A 24,935-nucleotide genomic window follows, 5' to 3' on the forward strand; every position below is an offset into this window, starting at 1 on the left:
GGACCCATGTCGCTCCTGGACCACAGCATCCTCTTCAGGACACAGCCCACTGGCTGTGCCCCAACTCAATTGTTTTCCCCCTTCCAGGGGGATCGGCAGTCCTTCTCCCAGCATCTCACCACAGTGGCAAACTGCAGCCCCTAGTCCAGCCCTCGCTCAGGGGAAAACTGCAATTCTTTGGCTGGCCACTTCCCTTGGCAGCCAGTGGGGCAAAGGTGGGGGTCAAGGCCCACCTGCTACTCTGGCCCCAACCCAGTGACCCTATAGCTGACAGTCACTCACTGCCTCTCCTTCCCCTCTGCTGCTACCTACTTTCCCTGGGCCACTTCCCCGTAGCCCCAGTACCCCTACTCAGCCCCTTTATCAAGGCCACAGTCTGGGAGCCAGCCAGGCTGGAGCTCCGCTATCTCCCCTGACCTGCCCAAAACTGCTCTGTCCCAGGTATTTCTCTCTACAAGCAGCCAATACATCTCCCTCAAGCTCCAGGGAAAGACTAAACTCCTCTCTGCCTAGCAGCCCTTCTTATAGGACCCAGCCTGGCCCTGATTGGCTGCTTCTAAGCCTTCCTCTGGTTGGCTGGGTTCTGCACAGCCATTCCAAGGGCTGCTATTAACCCTTTGCCAGCCAGTGTGGGGTAGCTGCCCCATCACAGTCCTTTATAGCTTTCAAGGCTTGTGAGCACTTTCTTGGAGTGGGAAGTAGCTAGGAAGCCTGACTTGCCTTGGCTAGCACATTATCTCAATGATATTAGAACATAACATAAGAATGGCCATCCTGGGTCAGACCAAAGGTCCATTTAGCCCAGTATCCTGTCTTCTGAGGGAATGAACAGAATAGGGCAATTATCAAATGATCCATCCCCTGTCATCCAGTCCCAGCTTCTGGTACTCTGTGGGTTATGGACATCCAGAGAATGGGGTGGGTTGCATCCCTGACCATCTTGGCTAATAGCCATTGATGGACCTATCCTCCATGAACTTATTTAATTTTTTTAACCCAGTTATAGTTTTGGCCTTCACAATATCCCCTGGCAACAAGTTCCACAAGTTGACAGCGTGTTGTGTTTTCTTTCTGGGGCAATACTGTCAACATTAACTTACTTAGGGAAAATTCCCCCAGATTTCCAGGGGCTGAGAGGTTACGGTGAGGGACTCTACCTCAGCTCTACCACCTCTTTCTCTGCCCTCCCGCCCCACCAATCCACTCCTCCCAAACTGACAGGGAAGCTCAACTGCATATTGTGTGCACAAGGCTGCTGATGGGTTGGCAGGAAGGAGAAATATTATCTCAACTCTCTCCCACTTCTCTGTGACAGACATTTCGCCTTAAAGAGTTAGTTTCCACTACTTTCATCCCTATTGGTGGGAATGTTTTAGTTCCCCTATTTGGAAATTCCTCCAAATTGTTCTTTGTGTAAATATATCTGTATTCCCCCCACCCCTGTATTTTTTCTCCCAAGTCTTCCAACATCTGTTTGATAGTCACCTTCAGGACTTGTCTTCACTCCATTGATAGCTTGAATTATATAATAACTCAAGTGTTGCCCCAACCTGAGGGCTGCGCACACACAAAATCTCTAGCATTTGTATGGGTTAAAGCTTGCAGGATGCTGATATTCGGGCTAGTATTGCAGTGGAGATGCTAACGCTGCTCTGTGCTGCTAATCCAATAGTTTACATACTTTGCAGTGTGACTGCTCTCACTCAAGCTAGACTACAACATTTAAGTTAACAGTAACTTCAGTTAACTCTGCAATGAAGATAAACCCTCACGCTCATGCTAATTCTGACAGGGTTTCAATCATGTTATGGGTCTTTTGCGAGACAGACCAAATACATTTTATCTGAAGATCCAGTTAATATTCTGGTTAGCCATAGAAATATAGTAATGTAAGGAGAAAATAGCATTGGTGAGTGGCAGCTAAGCTAACAGATCTATACTTTTTTTCTTGTTTGTCCTGTTAATGTTATAAAATGTACTCAGGAGGGCTTCAGATGGTCATTTTGCAGTGTGCCTGAGAATGTCGACTATGAACAATGGAGAAAGTATGTTACAAATATCTTTTTTTAAGTGCTGGAGGTATTTTTTTCATGAAACTACAAAGCAGTTTGTTTGTGACATTTGTAACCACAAATGTTGCAATACTTTAACTGTACTTGCAGAGTTACACTGATTTCTGTAAAGAAAAAAACCCCAAACCAAAAACCAAACCAAACCATCAACAAGCCTTTAATTCTGCAGACATCAGGAAAATAGGCCAAATTCTGTTTTCTCAGTTAGACCTCTGCAACCACACTAAAGTTAATAGCTTTACACAGGTAAAACTAAGAGCTGAAACTAGCCCAATGTTTTTAAATATATTTCTTGTTTTAGTGACTCATCTTTCTAGTCTTCAAGGACAAAGGATTCCAGCATTAGTCACTAAAATAGTGTAAACCTTAAAACAAAATGACTCAGATTTTTTCTTTTCTTCTTATCAGATTAATTGTTATAAATGTAACTTTGTGTTTTCCAGAATGAAAACCATGAACTATGAGGAAAAAATACAGCTCCTACTCAGAAACAAATTAAATTAATAATTTGGCAAAATCAAATTATTGTCTGTATAACCAATGAAACAAACATTGTTTAAACTTAAAATTTGCACAGCAATTAGTCCATAAAACAGTCTAGATTCGGTATTTTGTGAAACAAAGAAGTTATTTAAATTTTAAAAGACTTCCTCAAGTTCCTCAAAGACTTTTACCTTGCACGCTGTGATGGTCATAGGAAGAAAAATAGTGTAACTCCAGTAAAGGTCTTCTGCAAAGGATATTGGTGACGAAACGTTTGTCAGTTCAGGCAAAATATTAACACTAATGTAAAATTAATTATTAGCCCTAACTCAATAGTTTCCTACACTTATGCATACCACCAATATGTTCTTTTGTTTTTTCTAAATATCTACTCATTCAGTTAGCCACAAGATGGCAGTCAATTACTTCATTTTTCTCTATATCCCCGAAGCGGCTTAGCTTTCAAGTAACAATCGTGGCATAACTATAATTTCTTGTTCATTTCTCTTTAAAGTTTAAGGCCCCATTCTTGCAAACATTTATACACATGCTTGACTTTAAACATATGAGAAGTTAAGCATGTATGTAAGTGTTTGCAGGATGAAGGACATAAAGGGGCATAGTTAATAGCTTCATATTTAGGCTGTGTTGAGATTTGTAGCTGTAACAAGGATTAAGGACATAATCAAGCAAAGCACTTAAGCATGTGCATAACTTTAAGTATCTGAGTAGTCCCATATCAAGGGCTAAATCCCTTTGTTAGATATGAAGATTAAAAACAAAATGTACACTACGTACTCTTAGTGCACAGACAGTCTTCTAAAAAGAAAAGGAGTACTTGTAGCACCTTAGAGACTAACCAATTTATTTGAGCATGAGCTTTCGTGAGCTACAGCTCACTTCATCAGATGTATACCGTGGAAACTGCAGCAGACTTTATATACACACAGAGATCATGAAACAATACCTCCTCCCACCCCACTGTCCTGCTGGTAATAGCTTATCTAAAGTGATCATCAGGTGGGCCATTTCCAGCACAAATCCAGGTTTTCTCACCCTCCACCCCCCCACACAAATTCACTCTCCTGCTGGTGCTAGCCCATCCAAAGTGACAACTCTTTACATAATCAAGTCGGGCTATTTCCTGCATAAATCCAGGTTTTCTCACATCCCCCCCACCCCCATACACACACAAACTCACTCTCCTGCTGGTAATAGCTCATCTAAACTGACCACTCTCCAAGTTTAAATCCAAGTTAAACCAGAACATCTGGGGGGGGGGGGGGTAGGAAAAAACAAGAGGAAACAGGCTACCTTGCATAATGACTTAGCCACTCCCAGTCTCTATTTAAGCCTAAATTAATAGTATCCAATTTGCAAATGAATTCCAATTCAGCAGTTTCTCGCTGGAGTCTGGATTTGAAGTTTTTTTGTTTTAAGATAGCGACCTTCATGTCTGTGATTGCGTGACCAGAGAGATTGAAGTGTTCTCCGACTGGTTTATGAATGTTATAATTCTTGACATCTGATTTGTGTCCATTTATTCTTTTACGTAGAGACGGTCCAGTTTGACCAATGTACATGGCAGAGGGGCATTGCTGGCACATGATGGCATATATCACATTGGTGGATGTGCAGGTGAACGAGCCTCTGATAGTGTGGCTGATGTTATTAGGCCCTGTGATGGTGTCCCCTGAATAGATATGTGGGCACAATTGGCAACGGGCTTTGTTGCAAGGATAAGTTCCTGGGTTAGTGGTTCTGTTGTGTGGTATGTGGTTGTTGGTGAGTATTTGCTTCAGGTTGCGGGGCTGTCTGTAGGCAAGGACTGGCCTGTCTCCCAAGACTTGTGAGAGTGTTGGGTCATCCTTTAGGATAGGTTGTAGATCCTTTATAATGCGTTGGAGGGGTTTTAGTTGGGGGCTGAAGGTGACCGCTAGTGGCGTTCTGTTATTTTCTTTGTTAGGCCTGTCCTGTAGTAGGTAACTTCTGGGAACTCTTCTGGCTCTATCAATCAATCAAATACTCACCAACAACCACATACCACACAACAGAACCACTAACCCAGGAACTTATCCTTGCAACAAAGCCCGTTGCCAATTGTGCCCACATATCTATTCAGGGGACACCATCACAGGGCCTAATAACATCAGCCACACTATCAGAGGCTCGTTCACCTGCACATCCACCAATGTGATATATGCCATCATGTGCCAGCAATGCCCCTCTGCCATGTACATTGGTCAAACTGGACAGTCTCTACGTAAAAGAATAAATGGACACAAATCAGATGTCAAGAATTATAACATTCATAAACCAGTCGGAGAACACTTCAATCTCTCTGGTCACGCAATCACAGACATGAAGGTCGCTATCTTAAAACAAAAAAACTTCAAATCCAGACTCCAGCGAGAAACTGCTGAATTGGAATTCATTTGCAAATTGGATACTATTAATTTAGGCTTAAATAGAGACTGGGAGTGGCTAAGTCATTATGCAAGGTAGCCTGTTTCCTCTTGTTTTTTCCTACCTCCCCCCCCCAGATGTTCTGGTTTAACTTGGATTTAAACTTGGAGAGTGGTCAGTTTAGATGAGCTATTACCAGCAGGAGAGTGAGTTTGTGTGTGTATGGGGGTGGGGGGGGATGTGAGAAAACCTGGATTTATGCAGGAAATAGCCCGACTTGATTATGGAAAGAGTTGTCACTTTGGATGGGCTAGCACCAGCAGGAGAGTGAATTTGTGTGGGGGGGTGGAGGGTGAGAAAACCTGGATTTGTGCTGGAAATGGCCCACCTGATGATCACTTTAGATAAGCTATTACCAGCAGGACAGTGGGGTGGGAGGAGGTATTGTTTCATGATCTCTGTGTGTATATAAAGTCTGCTGCAGTTTCCACGGTATACATCTGATGAAGTGAGCTGTAGCTCACGAAAGCTCATGCTCAAATAAATTGGTTAGTCTCTAAGGTGCTACAAGTACTCCTTTTCTTTTTGCGAATACAGACTAACACGGCTGTTACTCTGAAAACAGTCTTCTAAGTTAGTAGTAAATCTGTTCAGTATCTTATCCATATGAAGGAGTTAAAAAATTCTTTTTAAAAAAATATGTCACCTGCTGTCTAACATTTTATTTCTGTATCCCTCTAATATACAAATGGCTTGGTTTTGCCCTTGAAAACTTTAGATACATTTATCTCCCCACAAAATCCCATGCACACTGGTATTCAAGGTGAAAATATAGACAAATTGCATTATTCATCAGTACTGTTTAACTTTCTGTTTATGCAAAGGAAGCCAATAGATAAAGTAATGCCAGCTAGCTCCTTTGCCCCAGGCAGTCTCCAATGTCCATGTCCAGCCCCTCAGCTGATCACAGCTCCCTGCCTTGACCACTGCACAGTCTGCCCTGCTCCATGGTTCCAGCCCTTCACCTTGGATCCCTTCATACCTCCCTCACGTGCATTGCTCTTCTCCTTCCATAGTCCTGCTGAAGAGAATGCCAGGCTGATCAGGCCTCCCAATTGGTCTTAGGACATCCACTAACCACAGAATCCTACCTCCTCACTCATCTCTGGCCCAGCAACAGCACTTAGGGGCCAGGAAAAAAACTGAGGCAAAATTTATGTTGACAGTGGAACTCCTAGCATCACTGGACAGGCATCTTCTCACACTGGCAAAGCTGGCAGGCTGGTGACCTTGTCCTGCAGTCCTGGGCCAGTTAGTGGGAGGCGGCAGCAGAATGAGGCACTTAAGCAGAAATTGGGATGATGTGCTGGCTGGAGGTTGGCTGGGAATCAGGAATGGAGGCTGATAGAGTGGCTGGAGTGCAAGGGAGATGGGGCCGGCGTAGGTATAAAAGGAACTGGGATGGTTGAAATAAGAGATAGCACTTCCAGAAGTGTCCCTTTTTTCACTGAAAAACTTCAAAGTCTGACATTTTCAACCAGCTCCAAAAATGAGAAAACTTGTCACAAATTCTTTTTGTGAAAACCATATTCCCTCGTTTAGTTGAAAAACTTTGAAGTTCAGAATTGTTGGACCAGCTTTACTCATCATACTTTAGATTTTCAGTGGGTCTAAGAGACCAAGTAATTTCAGTGGCATAATGTGGGGCTTGGAGGGCCAACCGGTCTAGTGGTTGGAGTACCTGGCTTCCTTCCCCTGCTTTTGTGATCAAGGTGCCTCAATCTTTAAGGCCCTCTCACTCTACCAGGTCCCAGCCATGGACATAGTTTGCGGGGCAGGGGAGGCATTGCTTCCCCCAAACTGCAAATGTCAGGCAGGTACAGAATTTGTGCCCCCCCCCCGCCCACGCAGTTGGCCTGACTGAAGCTGCCGCTCCAAATACAGAAGTCAAACTATGCCTATGGTCCCAGCTCAAGGCCCTGTTTATTTCACTCTGAGTACTGAGTCTACAGCAGGGAGTCTACATTCACTGCCCAGGGCTACTTCCTACTGTTTCCCTTTTGTTTGGGGCATGGCCCTTATGGTCCTTATGGTTTGTCTCTTAGTAATGTCGCCTCATGGACCCTGGGTGGTATCCTGCTGTGGTCCCCAGATTTCTCCAGGCAGGGCAGCCATAAGTTTGGTGGGGTGCGAACCCCCCCACAAGGTCTCTGTGTTTCGGTCACCCTAGTTCCTCTCAGGCCGGGTGCTCCTAGGCCTCTTTCTCTGTCTCTTTCAGCCAAGATGACAGTGCTTCATCCCTGGTGGCTGCCTCAGTCCGCAAGCTTGTGATACTTTCCTCAGGCAGGGTGGCAGATGGCTCCTGCCTTTTCACCAGTCAGTCCCAAGCTCCCCTCCAGGCCTGACACTGGCTGCAGATATAACGGAGCAGGGCTAGCTGGGCCCAAAGGCTCTTCTTAACCCCTTCCATGCTGGTGGGTGGTTCCTCTGCTTCACCACAATTGGCTTGTTTCTAACTATGATGTGAGAACTGAACACAATTGCCAGCAGCTCCTTCTGAACCAGAGTATAATTTTCTTCCCCCAAATTTAGAAAGCCAGTCTTAATGCTAATGGCTGGCCAGACAAACTTTGGACAGTTTTAATTAGATTAACCAAAGTGCGGATTTCTTTGGCTCACCTATCAGAACTGCTTGTGGACCATGAAGGTCCCATTTTGAATACCAGCTATGGTAATGTACAGGCCTTACAGATAACAGCAGACAATCAAAAATGTTCAAAAATCATGAGATTGTTTAAAATAATAAATGTTGGGTTTTTTTTCTTTGCCTTCTGGTTTTTCATCCTTCACATTTTCAAGGTTTTCTCTTCTACCAGAAGAGCTAAAAAATTTTAAATGACAGTTGAAGATTTTTGGGTAGTAGCATAATTCTGGGGGCTTTAAGAAAAACACTGAACATCACAAAAAATAAAATCACAAAATTTGGCAACATTGAGGGATACCAGATAGGGGACTCTGATAATAATTATGTCTGCTTTAGTGTTTGTTCACCTGATGTCAGCCACAATACAAAGTGGAACTATATTTACTCATCAAATATTTACTGATATATAGTTTAAAGACTTGTTAATTAGGTTTGGCAGCAGAGTTTGGCAGCATTTGGCAAGGTGAAGTTCAAAATCCACTTTGTCACTTTGTGAATACATGGAAGTGTATAGTGTGGGTCATGTTCTGCTCTTGGTTACATTGGCATAAATCCAGAGTTACCCCTGGAAGGCCCGGTATCTGCAGCATAATTGTGGTATGAGAACATCCTATTGTTTATCAGTGTGGATGTGCACAAAGTGTTCCAATTATCTTTCAGAACCTTTCCCACTCCATCTTGGACTTTTTAAAATATTAACCCAAATCTCTGCTTTCTGAGGTGGCAAGTCCAACAAATGGGAGCTCTGTGGTCATATTCATTATGGCAGGGTGACATTAAATCTGAATTATCTGAGAGTTGCAGAAGCTTTGCTTTCCTGACCATTATAAAAATGACATCATATTTAATGTATGGTCACAAAATTACTTCATGGGCTACCATCACTTTTGTTTGGGGGTTTTTTTGTGGGGGAGGGAGGGGGAGGTTGGACAAAGTTGTTCAGCAAGTCTGAGAACCTTACAATGCTTAGTCTCTCTTTTGACATCAATTATCAAAGGGTGTCTTTGACTGTTTGGGGAATATGTCTGTGTCCAGTTATGAATGCCATTTGGTTTTATGAACACTAGTTGGAGCTGTGACAGTCACTGTGAATTAGAACTTCCATTTTGGGACAGAACACAGATTATAGAATTGGCTACACTTGAAAGAATTTGCCAGTAAAGCTATACCAACAAATCTCCCTAGAGGAGATTTAACTTATACTGGATAAAGAATTCTTTAATTCCAGTTCCCCGAAAAAGTAAGCAATACTAGCAAATTGACTTTTTTACTGGCATGACTGCATCTACAGTTGGGCTTTTTCTGGTGTACTACATCAGTCAGAGGTGGGGGAGAAATCACATACCTGACCAAGATAGCTATGCCAGCAAAATGTATGTGTAGACCAGGCTGATGTCTGAGAAGCTGAAACAGTGCCATCTATCTTGAATAGCCCTACCCTGGAGGAGCAATAGGGGGCTACTTGCGGAACCATTAACTGTTAGCAATGTTTATGCACAGCAGCCCAGAGAAGCGGGTTGGAGAATGGAAAAGCCTAGCATAAGAAGTGAAGCAGGAAAAGGTGTCAGAAATTGCTTTTAAAAGTAAAGCAAAGGGAGTGACCACTGCTGCAGGGGAGAAAAGGGAGTCTTTCCTAGCCAGAACATGGACAGACCTTGGACCAAGAGCAGAGATTAAATCAGTCTGGTGGGGGACTGCATTCAGGTGTTTGTTGTTTTGCTTAGATCTTTTGCTTTGTGCAGTCTAAGAGTAAAATGTGGGTTTAAGAAACTAAGGCTATGTCCCTTACTTTACCTACCATGTGGTCCTTGAACAGAGTAACTTGAGAAACTAGGGATCACCCAGCTAGGTGGACTTCGTGGGGCACATGTCTAAGTAACTGGGGACGGGGGGCTGTGGCACTGGTTCCAGGGTTTAGGTGGCTGATCAGCAGGGTCCTGCTGCCAAGAAGGATGTCAGACATGTAATCTGCACCTGTAGTGTGCACCTGCGTGACCCTCACCTAGGAAGAGTGACCAGTCACTGCCCAGACCCGGGGGGCTTAGGGATTGAGTGGTTTCACTCACAAGGTTGGTATTGGTTCGGAGAATGGGACTAGACCAGGTTGCAACAGTGTCATCTATAAAGCCTTTTTGCATTTGATACATTGAACAATGTATACAATATAAATTAACACATATAGCTGAATGTATTTTTGATGACTCTTTACCACTAAGGAACATCAAAAACTCACAGATACTGAACATTAATATTTATTTGCAAACTGCAATGAAATGAAGAAAAAAGATACCGGAGCGTTGCTTCCATACAAGTGAGGAAAATCTGAATGTAGGTTTGCGCAAGAGAATACTACCCCTTTAAGGAACAGACAGGAGCCTATAGCTGGGACAGCCTGGGGTGTAATCAAGAAGGCCGGGGCTATATAAATAGGCAGAGGAAGCCAAGTTAGGGAGAAGAGAGTAGAAGTTATGCATGGGGGAGAGGGGTGGGAAGCGTCTCTCATGCTCTAGCAGAGCAGGCTCAGAGACTTTGTTTTATGGATGTTAAGGTTGGGAGCTCTGAACCAAAGTCCTGAGGTGAGGACCTTATGAATTGTTTTAATAGCTCCTGTTCTGAAGCCTTATTAAAAAGGGGAGGTGCTATTTGTTCATATGCATTGGCTTCTCCTTGCCCCAGTCTGTTACAGTGAATGCAGTGTTGCCAGTTAGGGGAAATTAAGGTAGGGCGCACCTGCAGTGCCACACTGAGGGTGTGCAGGGACTGCCCAGGCCTTTGCAAGGGTCAAGTTTTGTGGTATTTTTAAAATCTGCTTTACAGGTTTGATTGAGGAAAGTGTGAATGTTAATTCTGGCCCTGGTTTCTGTAAGGAAAAAAGAAGTGACCAGAAATGCAAAATATTCAGCTTTTAAGGCACTTGGGAAAACAGAGAAGGCTTTAAAGGAAAAAATAACCTAAAAACATAATAGAAATGGAAAACAAACTCCTGTTAGTTCATATTTAGCTGCCCTGTTACAAGTTTGGGAGCAACTCCTACATTGTAAACACACACAGAGGAATAATTCTTAAAATGTTTGCCTTTATTTTATTAACTACCCTAAGCATCTTCACAGCAATATCATAAAGCAAATACAAAAAAATTAGAACCCTATACAGTCATCCCAAAATGTAATCAACTATCCAAACAATTAATAAACAAAAGGTCCAACTTAGAAGTCTACATTCCCCCACAGTGAAAGCACTGTACACAAGGGCTACCTCCGCACTTCAGACTACAGATGTCATGTTGAGCTTGTGTAGATGTATGCACACTAGCTGTGATTGAGTTAGCAAGCTGAAAATATCAGTGTAGCTAAGGTGGGATGGGCTAGTCACCCCAAGCACATACCTAGGGTCTCAAGTGGTATGGTACTTAACATAACTAAGTTATCCTGCTGCCCTTGCCACCACCACTGTGCTTCTGTTTTTAGTGTGCTAGCTCAATCAAAGATAGCATGTATATGTTTACTTGAGCTGGAAATTACACCTCTAGCTCAAAACGTAGATGTATCCCATGGCTCCTCACAAACCTCCTAAATGGCCCTGTATTCATGTTGAACATGAAGGGTGACAAGGTAAAACTTTGGCAAGAGAATATTTTCAATGGTTCAAAGAACAACTCCCCAGACTGCTCTTTATGAAAACAGAAATACATTTCATAGCAAATTACCTTCACAACATGCACTACCCAGTCCTAAAGACTATGTACATAGAGCCAGATGCAATGTTCTTCAGTCAGGCAACAGCCGCACTGACTTTGATGGGAGTTTTGTCTGAACAGGGAGTCCAAGATCTAGCCCATAGTGGTTATTTAATAGATAATGTGGTGAACAATCAACTGTCCTGGCACCTGACTGAGACATCCTTCTGATTTATTGTCAGGTAGCACCAGAAGAAAGATGGAATGGTCTGCAGGGCTGTGTGGGGATGAGGGACAGAGCATTTTCAGTCACTTGGGACTGATCTTTTTTATTTCAGAAAGACCATTTCAGCATTTCTGAAACCATAAATCTGTGAGGGTCTGATCCTGCAAAGTTTCTGCACCGTCAAACTCCTTTTGAAGTGAGTGACAGTTGAGAGCATTCAGTCCCTGACAGGATTGGGCCCTAACTAAAGCACATCAAAAAATCTGCCCTAGAGCTAGGAGAAATTACCAATTTTTAATTGGACAATATTTGCATTTAAAACCCCCTTAATATTTAAATATGTAATCCAGAGCAAAATTGCTGCCATCTTAAGTATAGAACACCGATTTGGTAACAAGAATGCTGGAATTCTTAAAAGCTGATGGCTGAATAACTCAAATAGCAAAGTGAAACCATGTGCTAATAAACCTTAAGCACATTTGCAAGACATAAATAAACTCACTGAATTTCTAGATGATGAATGTGGAATGGGTTAAAGAGAATCTGCTCTGAAAATCTTCTCAGACACTGTAAGTAAATAGAGTACGTATCCAAATGCCTCAAATTCACATAATGTGTGTCCTCCCTTTTTTGAGTATTAATTTTTAAAAAATATTGTGCTTTCATTGTGCACTTTATTCGTAAAAATTAGTACTTTTATCTTCTTTCTTTCTTTCTTTCTTTCTTTCTTTCTTTCTTTCTTTCTTTCTTTCAGTGGGTTCCATATCAGATAAGTTCCCATGTGCTTAAAGAAAGTTAATGTGCAGTGTATTTTTTAAAGATAAGCAGAGTTTTCATGGACTGCTTAAAAATATTACTGAGAAGTGACATAAAACACTTCAGTTAACTTTAGAACTATAGTAGAACCTCAGAGTTACGAACACCAGGGTTACGAACTGATCAGTCAAGCAAAGACCTCCTTGGAACCAGAAGTAGGCAATCAGGCACCAGCAAAGACACACACAAAAAACCAAAACCAACCAAACAGACAAAAAACAAACACCCCCCCCCCCCCAAACAAATAGAGTACAGTACTGTGTTAAACATAAACTACTAAAAAGATAAAGGGAAAGTTTAAAAAAAAGATTTGACAAGGTAAGGAAACTGTTTCTATGCTTGTTTCATTTAAATTAAGATGGTTAAAAGCAGCTTATTTCTTCTGCATAGTAAAGTTTCAAAACTGTATTAAGTCAGTGTTCAGTTGTAAACTTTTGAAAGAACAACCATAATGTTTTGTTTACAGTTACAAACATTTCAGAGTTACAAACAACTTCCATTCCCAAGGTTTTCCTAACTCTGAGGTTCCACCATAAATCACTAATATGCATTGCTTTTCATCTTGGTTGTAATCTCCATCAGTACTTGACTATTTGACAGGTAGGATAATAGGTAGGAAAAATCCTTATAAATTCTCAAACATATTTTTTGGTTATCCAGTGACTATAACAAAGCACAGGCTAGAAGGTAGATGGTGCACAAGGCTAATGTATGGAACTAATAACATTTGGATTGCTGAGTTTGAATCATACTTTAGATGAAAAGGCAGATAAATTTTAGTGGTCTAATCTAGTACCTTTTAAATATTTTTGTCCATGTTACGGAGCTACCACACAGTTCACATAGCTGGCCGTCACTGCTCCAGGCTGGCCAATTTCTTGAGGCCTGATCCGATGTCATATCAATGTCAGTGGTAAGTTTCCTGCTGAGTTCACTGAGAGTTAGATCAAGCTCTAGGATATTAGAACTATTGTTGAGGTTTTTGGCCCAGTGGTGAGGGCCAAACTCTTGCTTGGCTCTAACAAGTGTCATTAGCTCCTCATTTTAATGAGTGTTGAAATTATGCAGAATTTCAAATAAAAAAATAGGAAAAAAAGTGTTTTGAGATTAAAAAGAAAAATGTAGATGCTGTTTTATTGTATTTCTAAGTAACCATTCAATTGCTGAGATATGAGGAGAAGCATGGTATGATGCAATACATTGGGACAGGATACTGAGGGTCTGAACATGCCACTGCACTAATAATACATGAGCTAGCTGCAGGAAGGTTGGTAAATTTCAACTGCCCAGTGCCTGCCTTTCTGTCTGTCTGTCTGTAAAACCTGTAGTCCAGATATGTAAAGTATCAAAAGCAAATGAGGTAATGCCAAGATTTAGGAGACAAATCTTCAGCTTGTTATATTGGCGTAATGCAATTGAGATAAATGGGATTACTCCCCTTTACACCAGATGAGACTCTGAACCATTATCTGAACTAGCTCCTAGAGGAAAGCAAAAATACTGTCCATAAACTACATAAAGCAATAGTCCCATTGACTGCAATGGGAACTGTATTCAATGCAGGACCATAGAGTTTGGCCCATTGCAAAACAAACAAATAAACTAAGTTAAGTGAATGCCAGCTCAGCAATATTAGTGTAGTGGGTCATTGTGAGAAAATTGCCATGTAAGCCACCTGAATTTCACCTCCCTCCTTAGAAATGTATAGCTCTAACAATGATGTAACCCACTCAGCAGCTGGGGCATTGATGTGGTTTAGGGTACTGACGTTGGTCTTTCTTTTTTACTTCATTTTACGAGATATTTCGATAGACGAAATTGAAATAAATAACTATTAACCAAGCTAACCTCTTTGAAGGTTAATGTGGTTAGGTTAAGCTGTGTATAAATCAAGCAAGTGATATATAAGTGTTGTGATGAGTTCATAGTGGCTACACATAATGTATTCATGATAAAATGGCAAGATATATTCATTCTTTTTCTGCAACAACACAAAAGAGAAACTCATGCCTCTATAAACAATTAACATATTATTTACAAAGGCAACTCCCTGCTCCCAAACCCACTTGAACATTATTTTCCTTTAGTATAATAAGTGAGATCCATGAGTATTTGGCTAAGCACTGAGATCTCGGAATCTGAAAGTTATTTTTGGTTTGTCCTTGCTTTCCAATCATATTCAGAAGTGTTCAGTAGAATTAATTCTGTCTTCATCCTTGTTTGTCAGTTTTGTCACTGGACTTGGACTGGATCACTTTCTTCCTTTGATAATTTTGGTTCATCTTACTCCTTCTCTTTTCCTTCCCAGTAAGTGGTTATTGATTTTAGACATGTGTGAGATACTTGCTGTTCAATTGGTTGGACTATTGTTGCTATGGGCATTGATGGTTTTTTCAGAAAATGGTTTACAAAAAATCCCTTTCTTTCTCCACTGAGAACTTGCTATCACCTTCCCACATCTGATTTGAAGTCTGTAGTTAAAAAACACTTTCTTGCCTTTGCAAACATACCTTAACTCCATCTAACCCTTCCATAGGCCCACTTGACATTGACCTGGCCGACATTGTCCTGCCAGAGAATAAGCTTTCCCTTCTGGTCTCCAGACTGTCAGTGAGCCGTACCTTATGACCTATTACCTGCATGAATTTCTGATAAAATTCTTTGGATGCAAAATAGTAAATGAATGGATCTATACAGATGTTCAGGCAACTGAGGCATAGGGTGAGCTTGTAAGCAGGGTATAAACTCTTGTGGAAAAAGAGACGGTTGATCATGTGCACAAGTAGAATAAAGTTATTAGGGGCGAAGCAAGTGATGAATACCAAGAGGACAATTGCAGCCAGGTAAATAGACCTAGTCTTCTGCCTGCTACCGGATCTGCTAGAGGTCTGAATGAGCTTCCGAATAGTGCCAATGTAGCAGGCTACTGTCACTATGAATGGGATCAGGAAGAAAAGAACAAACAGCGTCAGAAGAAAGGTTGCCCATGCTATAACATTGGGCAGCATGTCCCATTTGAGCACATCGAAACAAGTTATGATCCCTAGTGGTTTTACTTCATAGGTCAGATCTGTGCTTGCCAGTGGGTATAGGGCCAATAGCAAAACGGCCCACATGCCCAAGCAGGCAGCAAGTGCATATCTCTTTCTTCTCCACTTGACTAACTTCATTGGATACACCACTCCCAAGAACCGCTCTATGCTAATGCAGGTCATGGTGAGTATGGAAGAATACATGTTTGAGTAGAACATCACTGTGACTAAGCTGCAAAGGCTCTTACCAAAGATCCAGTTGTTGTTCTTGATGTGATAAACAATCTGGAAGGGAAAGCAGCAAGCCAGTGTGAGGTCTGTGATGCTAAGGTTAATCATGAAGATAACTGAGGGTGTCTTGGGTTTGATATGGCAGCAGAGCACCCAAAGGGAGAACAGATTCCCAGGGATGCTGATGAGGGCCACCAAGGAGTACACAGCTGGGAGGGTGATTGCAATAGCTCTGTTCTGAAGCATGGCCATTGTTTCATCATCCAGTTGGGATGTATTTGTAGGCATTATGGAAAACGACACTGTTGATTCTTAAAAGCCTTCTGGATCATATCATGAGAGTTCAGTTAAAATCTAAAGGGCAAATATAAAGAGAAGAGATATGTCAAAACAATAGTTAACAATACATTTTCCCTGTTAATTAAAAGTAAAACAATAGCATTATTTATGTTCACATTTCAAGTTAGTTTTGAACTGAACTGTCATTACATCACTCTGGGAAATATTTAGTGTGAAATCCTAGCCCTATTGAAGTCATGGCAAAACTGCCATTAACTTCAGTGAGGCCAGGATTTCACTCCCAAATTCTGGTTGCCCTTTACCATTCCCACTTTATATTCCTATGTTTGTCCAACAACAGTGTGGGGTCAAAGCTGTGAATGCATTGCAGCCAAAGAAGAGAAAGGGAAATGACAGACCAAAAGTTATCTCTGTGATGAGACAAGGTAGGTGAAGTGATATCTTTTATTGGACCAACTTCTGTTGGTGAGAGAGACAAGTTTTCGAGCCACACAGAGCTCTTCTTCAGGTCTGGAAAACACTCAGTATATTTCCCAGACCTGAAGAAAAGCTCTGTGTAAGCTTGTCTCTCTCACCAACAGAAGTTGGTCTAATAAAAGATATTACCTCACTCACCTTGTCTCTCTTATATCCTGGGACTCACACGGCTACAACAACACTGCACACAACAGTGGAAGAACTCTATGGTGGACATAACTGTGGCCCAGAATGAGGCCAAGGCTAATGCAGCTGGCAGCGGCGGGGACTGATAGTAGTGTAGAGAGGCCTGTAGGACCCGCTACATCCAGCTGGTGGCAACTATTGATGACTGTTTTATTAATTATTAGTTATTTCTCATAGTGCCCCAAAACTTTCTAGACGTCTGCCAAAATAGACTAAAATATATGACTGTTGCCCCAAAGACTTTACGAGCTAAAATCAGACAAGGCGTGATGAGGGGCTACAAAGACAGGAGGAAGGGGGCCGAGAGTATGAGCCCTGTATAGCCTTAAATTCCCAATTTTTTTTTAGAGTTAGCAGCCTTGGAATACTTTTAACCTAAGATAATTCAAATGTACTAAAAAAGATTTGATACTAATAAGGGTCTGTAGCAAACAGATAACATCAGTTATTGCTATTTGTCCTTTCGGGGTTTCTAGCCACAGTAGTTTTGAGTCACGCTAAGCAATCTGAGACACAGAACAAGGCAGTTTAGACTCTACAAGAATCCAGAGATGAGGTCTAATATGCAGTTCACATGAAAAGAAATTAACACATGCCAAGAAATAACTGCATCCCATGATCACAATTGCACAAAACCCTTGGGGGCAAATTCATCACAGCTGAATTTCATTCTTGCCAGTGGAGTTACACCAGGAGTGAAACTGGCCCTCTGTTTTTAAGAGGGAATTGCCAAGTCACTTCCTGACACAAAACTGTTGAAGAAGTGCAGCACGTGCAGAAGTCTCTCTCCCCACTCTGGCTGTCCATGGCTTTTACAGGAAAACATTTATTGTAGGCTCTGATCCAGCAAATCTTTATACGGATGTGTAACTTAAAGCATGTGAGTATAAGCTAATGGCACTGTGCTTAAGCGCCTACTGGATCAAGGCCACAGTGGCATATGACATAAGTAGGCACTGGAAGAACAGATGACAAGAATGACTGAAACCAGAGGAAAATGTGCAGAAGTCTGATCAGCTTTCTCATAGGCTTTAAATCTAGAAGGGAGCATCATGATCATCTACTCTGCCCTCTGCATAACACATGCAGCTTTTCTATCACCATCTTTCAGAAAGGGAATTGAGGCACAGAGAAACTAAATGACTTGCCCAAGGCCACACCAGAAATCTTTGATAAATCTGGCAGCTAAACCCAGGTTTCTCGAGTCTTTGGCAATTTCCCTAACCAGCAGACTATCCTTCCTCTTTGATTACTTTTCTTAACATAGATACATTCAATGGCAGTTGCCTGAAGTGGGTTGATCTAGTTTAATTGTCCCTATATTGTGCCTGGTTTTGTTTGGTATGTATATTTTCATGCTTTTCTGTACAATTTTTATGACCTCTTACCTACCACAGTCTTTTCTGTCACCTGTTGTTTAACTTAAATTTAATATGTGAAGTTAAAAAATAATTGTAGTAATTTTTGTGTTTAAAACCAGATTAGGATTAGGGTTAGAGTTGGGTTTATTCGCTGCATATTTTTCTTACCGCTGAAGACTTTTCCTTCAGTTATATCCTTCCAACCCAATTGAAATTAATGGAATTGCATGGGTTGAATGGGGAGAATTTGTCCCAGAACTATTTGAAATTTTAAACTTTACACATAGTTGAGCCACAAAAATGTTCATGTGAAAATGTCATGGTTGTGCTTGTACCTTGGTGACAGGTGCATTAGAAAGGATCACTAATTAGACAGATCATCTGACTAAGGGGTTTTCAAATGTGGAAGAGAAAAGGGAACAAAAGTCTCATTGCCATTCCTCTCAATTTCTGGGTTGTCAGATATCAAAAGACAGGTGTTTTAAGCAGTTAAGCTTCCTCTTGTCTTAATATGGACTTTTATGGAGGGTTATATGGGTTGATTTATTTCAGTTAACTTCTGATGTTAAGATGCTGCCTGAGTCTTCATAAGCACCCTGAAGTTGTAGCATAGAAGGGATTTCTTCTGATCATACTTGTCTCTGGTCAGCCACATCCCAATACCATAGCTCTTTGTAGCTTAAGTAAAATCAGATTTTTCTTCTGGCGTGCCAGTAAAGACGACCACCTGCATGTTAGATCTGGTGACAGGATCTGTAATTCCCCACCCCCCCTCCAATTGGCAGCCAAATGTAAATCACACAATAACAGCAATACCCTTACCCAAATGGGAAATATAGAAAGAAGATGGGACTGTGGGCTTTTTCTCACAGTAGGGTAACACCAAAAGAAATGTCTGCTTTCTCATATGAAAGTGCTAAATAGAAGAGATGGTTTTCCTCTCACACATTTGTTCTCTTCCAGTTAATAATACATCACCAAGTGCACATGTGAAAATTATGACTGACACAATAAATACTGGTTTCAGAGTAACAGCCATGTTAGTCTGTATGCGCAAAAAGAAAAGGAGTACTTGTGGCACCTTAGAGACTAACCAATTTATTTGAGCATAAGCTTTCATGAGCTACAGCTCACTTCATCGGATGCTCAAATAAATTGGTTAGTCTTTAAGGTGCCACAAGTACTCCTTTTCTTTTTGCGCATACAGACTAACACGGCTGTTACTCTGAAACCTGTCATTATGCAAGGCACTGCATTTAGCCGTATGGAGTGGAAATCTATCAACTGCACAATAAATACTCAGTCTTGGGTGAATCTACAAAGTTTTTGAGTTCAGGTTTGGATTGGATGCTTCAGTCTAAGCCTATCCAAAACTAATAAGATTTCACACTGACAAGTTCTGGCACCATCTCTCCCTCACTCCCAAGGAATCCACATTTCCTCTGTAGTGAAACCTGGCAACTTGCTGCTAGGTATCCTTACAGGTCTGTCTCACGTCATATGCCTCTGAGTTGGAGATAATCCGAGAGCACTGGAGTATTCGAGAAACCCTGTTTTTCTTATAACAAGAGAGCACAAGATATTCTTTACTTTTCCTGTAATATCTCTGACTGATCATCAAAGGCAAGTGAAATCTTGAGATCAGGTAGTAGAATGCCTTTCAATTTACTCTTATTCTATAAGACATTTATAACAGCCTGATAAAATAAATACGTCGAACTAAATGAGAAGCTTAAACGTTAAGCAACACAGAAGACTTTTTATTGGTTGCATATGTATTGAGGACATTGTTCCATCCCTGGAAGATGGGCTGGTTGCCTAAAAATAAGCAAACAAGGACAAAACATAATGAAAACCACACAGTTGGTAAATATTCAGCTGAGGATTTAATTCTACATGGAACCTCTGGATCACTAGGTTGGTGACAGGGCATTTGGTGAATGAGGCACAGTATTCCAAGTGAACGAATTTCCTTTTCTGATTGTGCGTGAGGAAGATGGAGTAGTTGCAGGGAGAGATACCATACTGCAAGAGGAGTTAGAAATACCCGATAGATAGCTAGGTAGAGCAAGGGGTTTTCAAAGGAGAAAAAGAGAAGAAAAGAACCTCATTGTCACATCTCAGTTTCTCTTCCTGAAATATAGTATGGCCTGCTTTTAGGTCCTGATTCAGTAAAGCACTAAATACATGCTTACGTCCCATTAAACTAAAGAATGGGCTTATGTGCTTTGTTGAATAAGGATGGACATAAGCATGTGCTTAAAATTAAGTGTGTGCTTTACTGCAACGGGGCCCAAATTAATAACTGGTGAGTGCTCCCTGGTTGTAATAACCTCATTCTGTTAAATATAAACTTTGGGGATGCAGACTTAGTTATTCATTGTAAATAAACTCAGAGGCAGAGATGTTTATCACCCCAGGGTTTGGTTATTGCAAAGTTACTAAAGCTCTGTCTCCACTGAAAAAAATAACGGTGTGTTTTCACATGGAGATAGCTAGCTTGATGTAAAATCCTAGTGGAGACAAGGCATTGTATCTTTTACTTTGATTATTTTCATCACTATACGGAGCTATACCACCTAAGTGAGGGGCCTAGCATTGCCCTAGTCTAGCTATAGAAATAAAATAACATGTGCCCTTGTTTACACTAGCATTTTACATTAAGATAGCTATCTCAATGTGACAACACACTATATTTGCAGCAATGATTTAGCCAGAGAAAACTACCATAGAGACCTTGAATCTAAGCTTTTTCTCCCGTAATCTGGGATAGCCACAAAATGAGGTGATGGCTTCATGAAAAAACTTCATGAAAAAACTCGTACAGATACAGACAGACATCATCTTAATTCCAAATGCAAACAGATGGACATCATACCGAAAGGCCTAAAGGTAAAAAATCCATTACAATCTACATATCACACAGACTATGCTGAGAGATTGTGCCATACACGCTCAAAGAAACTGCAAAACCACCTGATCAGCATCTTACACAGCAAACAGGGAAAGATTAAGAATGAGCTCTCAAAATTGGATAGTCTTATAAAAAAACAACCTTCCACTCAAACTTCCTCATAGATAGATTTTACAAAAACTAGACAAGCCATTTACAACACAAACTTTGCTTCTCTACAAAGGAAAAAGGACACTAAACTTTCTAAACTACTACATGCCACAAGGAACCACAACAGTAGTTCCCTTAACCCACCTAACAATATTGTTAATCTTTCCAGCTATACTCTTACCCCAGCAGAAGAATCTGTCCTATCTCGGGGCCTCTCCTTTTGTCCCTTTTGTCTCCAGGCCCACAAACATAATACAGTTCTGTGGTGACCTAGAATCCTTCTTTCGACGTCTCTGACTCAAAGAATATTTCCAACACACCTCTGAACAACATACTAATCCACAGAGACCTCCCTACCAACACTACAAAAAGAAGGATTCTAGGTGGACTCCTCCTGAAGATCGAGACAGCAGACTGGACTTCTACATAGAGTGCTTCCGTCGGTGTGCACGGGCTGAAATTGTGGAAAAGCAGCATCACTTGGCCAATAACCTCAGCCATGCTGAACACAACGCCATCAACAGCTTCAGGAACAACTCTGACATCATAATCAAAAAGGCTGACAAAGGAGGTGCTGTTGTCATCATGAATAAGTTGGAATATGAACAAGAGGCTGCTAGGAAGCTCTCTAACTCCACATTCTACAGGCCATTATCCTCTGATCCCACTGAGGATTACCAAAAGAAACTACACCATCTGCTCAAGAAACTCCCTGAAAAAGCACAGGAACAGATCTGTGCAGACACATGCCTAGAACCCCGACCAGGGGTATTCTATTTGCTACCCAAGATCCATAAACCTGGAAATCCTGGACGCCCCATCATCTCAGGCATTGGCACCCTAACAGCAGGATTGTCCAGCTATGTGGACTCTCTCCTCAGGCCCTACGGTACCAGCACTCCCAGCTATCTTCGAGACACCACTGACTTCCTGAGGAAACTACAGTCTACCTGTGATCTTCCAGAAAACACCCTCCTGGCCACTATGGATGTAGAAGCCCTCTACACCAACATTCCACACAAAGATGGACTACAAGCCGTCAGGAACAGTATCCCCAATAATGTCCTGGCAAACCTGGTGGCTGACCTTTGTGACTTTGTCCTCACCCATAACTATTTCACATTTGGGGACAATGTATACCTTCAAATCAGCGGCACAGCTCTGGGTACTCGCATGGCCCCGCAGTATGCCAACATTTTTATGGCTGACTTAGAACAACGCTTCCTTAGCTCTCGTCCCCTAATGCCCCTACTCTACTTGCGCTACATTGATGACATCTTCATCATCTGGACCCATGGAACAGAAGCCCTTGAGGAATTCCACCATGATTTCAACAATTTCCATCCCCCGATCAACCTCAGCCTGGACCAATCTATACAAGCAGTCCATTTCCTGGACACTACTGTGCTAATAAGCGATGGTCACATAAACACCACCCCATACCAGAAACCTACTGACCACTGTACTTACCTACATGCCTCCAGCTTCCATCCAGGACACACCACACGATCCGTTGTCTACAGCCAAGCTCTAAGATACAACCACATTTGCTCCAACCCCTCAGACAGAGACAAACACCTACAAGATCTCTATCAAGCATTCTTAAAACTACAGTATCCACCTGCTGAAGTGAAAGAACAGATTGACAGAGTCAGAAGAGTACCCAGAAGTCACCTACTACAGGACAAGCCCAACAAAGAAAATAACAAAACGCCTTAGCTGTCACCTTCAGCCCCCAACTAAAACCTCTCCAGCGCATCATCAAAGATTTACAACCTATCCTGAAAAATGATCCCTCACTCTCACAGATCTTGGGAGACAGACCAGTCCTCGCTTACAGACAGCCCCCCAACCTGAAGCAAATACTCTCCAGCAACAACACAACACACAGCAAAAACACTAACCCAAGAACCTATCCTTGCAACAAAGCCCCATGCCACATATTTATTCAAGTGACACCATCATAGGACCTTATCACATTAGCCACGCCATCAGGGGCTCGTTCACCTGCACATCTACCAATGTGATATATGCCATCATGTGCCAGTAATGCCCCTCTGCCATGTACATTGGCCAAACTGGACAGTCTCTATGCAAAAGAATAAATGAACACAAATCTGACGTCAGAAATCATAACATTCAAAAACTGGTAGGAGAACACTTCAACCTTTCTGGCCACTCAGTAAAAGATTTAAAGGTGGCAATTTTGCAACAGAAAAGCTTCAGAAACAGACTCCAATGAGAAACTGTTGAGCTTGAATTAATATGCAAACTAGATACCATTAACTTGGGTTTGAATAGAGACTGGGAGTGGCTGGGTCATTACACATATTGAATCTATTTCCCTAAGTTAAGTAGCCTCACACCTTCTTGTCAACTGTCTACATGGGCCATCTTGATTATCACTACAAAATTTTTTTCTCCTGCTAGTAATAGCTCATCTTAACTAATTAGCCTCTTACAGTTTGTATGGCAACTTCCACCTTCTCTGTATGTATATATATATATCTTCTTACTATATGTTCCATTCTATGCATCCAGTGAAGTGGGCTGTAGCCCACGATAGCTTATGCTCTAATAAATTTGTTAGTCTTTAAGGTGCCACAAGTACTCCTGTTCTTTTTACTTAGTTAGTGGGTTTGCATTATTGTAATGTACTTTTTTCTAAAGTCTTGTCTTCTGTTTTTGTCTGTCAGATCTTCTGCGGCAGCTCTCAAATGATGGACCTGATCTGAGAGAGAGGACTGAACATCCAATTATTGTTTCCTTTTCTGTTGTCTCATCCTTTTAATTTGCCATTCGGTTTTTCCTGTTTAAATTTAAACAGGGAAGAAGAAAACAGGATTGTAAATTGTTTCTTGTTCTACAAATGTATTACTGTTTTCGTCTGTTAAAGTTTTCATTACCAATTTATGTATCCTCTGTTTTTCCCCACATGTTATGACAGCTGAGAGAACATAGGCCCAGTTAAGGCAGCTCTCAGAGGCACGTGATGGGACTTATTTATGTTGGGGCTTAACTGACAGCTTGGCTGGACAGCTGAATCTGAAAAGTGATTCTTTCAGAGGATTCCTCCTTTTCTATAACCACCTTTTATTTCTTTGCCCTTCTCGAGCTGTGTGCCTTTTCTTTCCCTCTTTGCCGCACATCTGGCAGTGATATTTGCGGGCCCTGCCTTCACAGGATAGTCACTGAGGCCCCAATCCACAAAAGTACATAGGTGTTGGGGTAGACAGGCGTCCACCTACCTAACTCGCATGCAGGGCCTGACCCGGTAGTTGTGCTCAGAGGCCACCTACTGGATTGGGTCCCATGCAAAATCTGATAGCAGCAGAAGGTGGTGCCTGGGCTGTGGGAGACTGTTCCACTGTGGAAGTGGATAAATATTTAAATAGTTATGAGGCCGGAAACGGAGAGGAAGAGAGTGACAATGATGTGGTACCCTGGTGGTTCAGACACCCACATGGGAGACCCAGGGTCCAGTGCCCCTCCTCCAATGACCCTTTCATTATTTATCCACACTGGAACAGCTTCAACAGGAGGGACTGAGGGAGCTCCACATCTGACTATCCGCTCAGTGGTTAGAGCCCTCTCCTGAGACCCTGTTCAGCTCCCTTCTTCCCATTAGCCGTAAAAGGAATTGAACCTGGGTGTCCCATATCCCAGATGAGTGCTCTGACCACTGGGCTAAAAGTTATTAGGTGGGCATCACCTTCTACTTCTCCAGGTGTTTTATGTGGAGCGAGACAGGCACCTAACTCACTTCTGCAAGAAACTACTTAGGTGCCTAAACTACCTGACTCCAGGAGGGCAGTGGGTTCCTGTTCATGGATCACTAACTAGAGAGGGGTGCCTTGGGGAGAGCCACAGGGCTTAGTGCATACCCCTGTCATTGGCATCT

General features: G+C 41.9%; 1 protein-coding gene across 3 annotated transcripts in view; it reads right to left on the reverse strand.

Moving 5' to 3' along the window:
• Nucleotides 1-10,721: 10,721 nt before the first annotated feature.
• Nucleotides 10,722-24,935, reverse strand: part of P2RY8 (P2Y receptor family member 8) — a 45,185-nt gene continuing 30,971 nt past the window's right edge. For all 3 annotated transcript variants that reach the window (XM_048859684.2, XM_048859676.2, XM_075131061.1), the window contains one exon: nucleotides 10,722-16,000. In XM_048859684.2, the coding sequence (XP_048715641.1) occupies nucleotides 14,861-15,934 (1,074 nt within the window). In that variant the 5' untranslated portion in view covers nucleotides 15,935-16,000 and the 3' untranslated portion in view covers nucleotides 10,722-14,860. The remainder of the gene's footprint in view (nucleotides 16,001-24,935) is intronic.

Source organism: Caretta caretta, chromosome 1 (genome assembly GCF_965140235.1).
Source record: "Caretta caretta isolate rCarCar2 chromosome 1, rCarCar1.hap1, whole genome shotgun sequence".
In the NCBI taxonomy this organism is placed as follows: Eukaryota; Metazoa; Chordata; order Testudines; family Cheloniidae; genus Caretta; species Caretta caretta.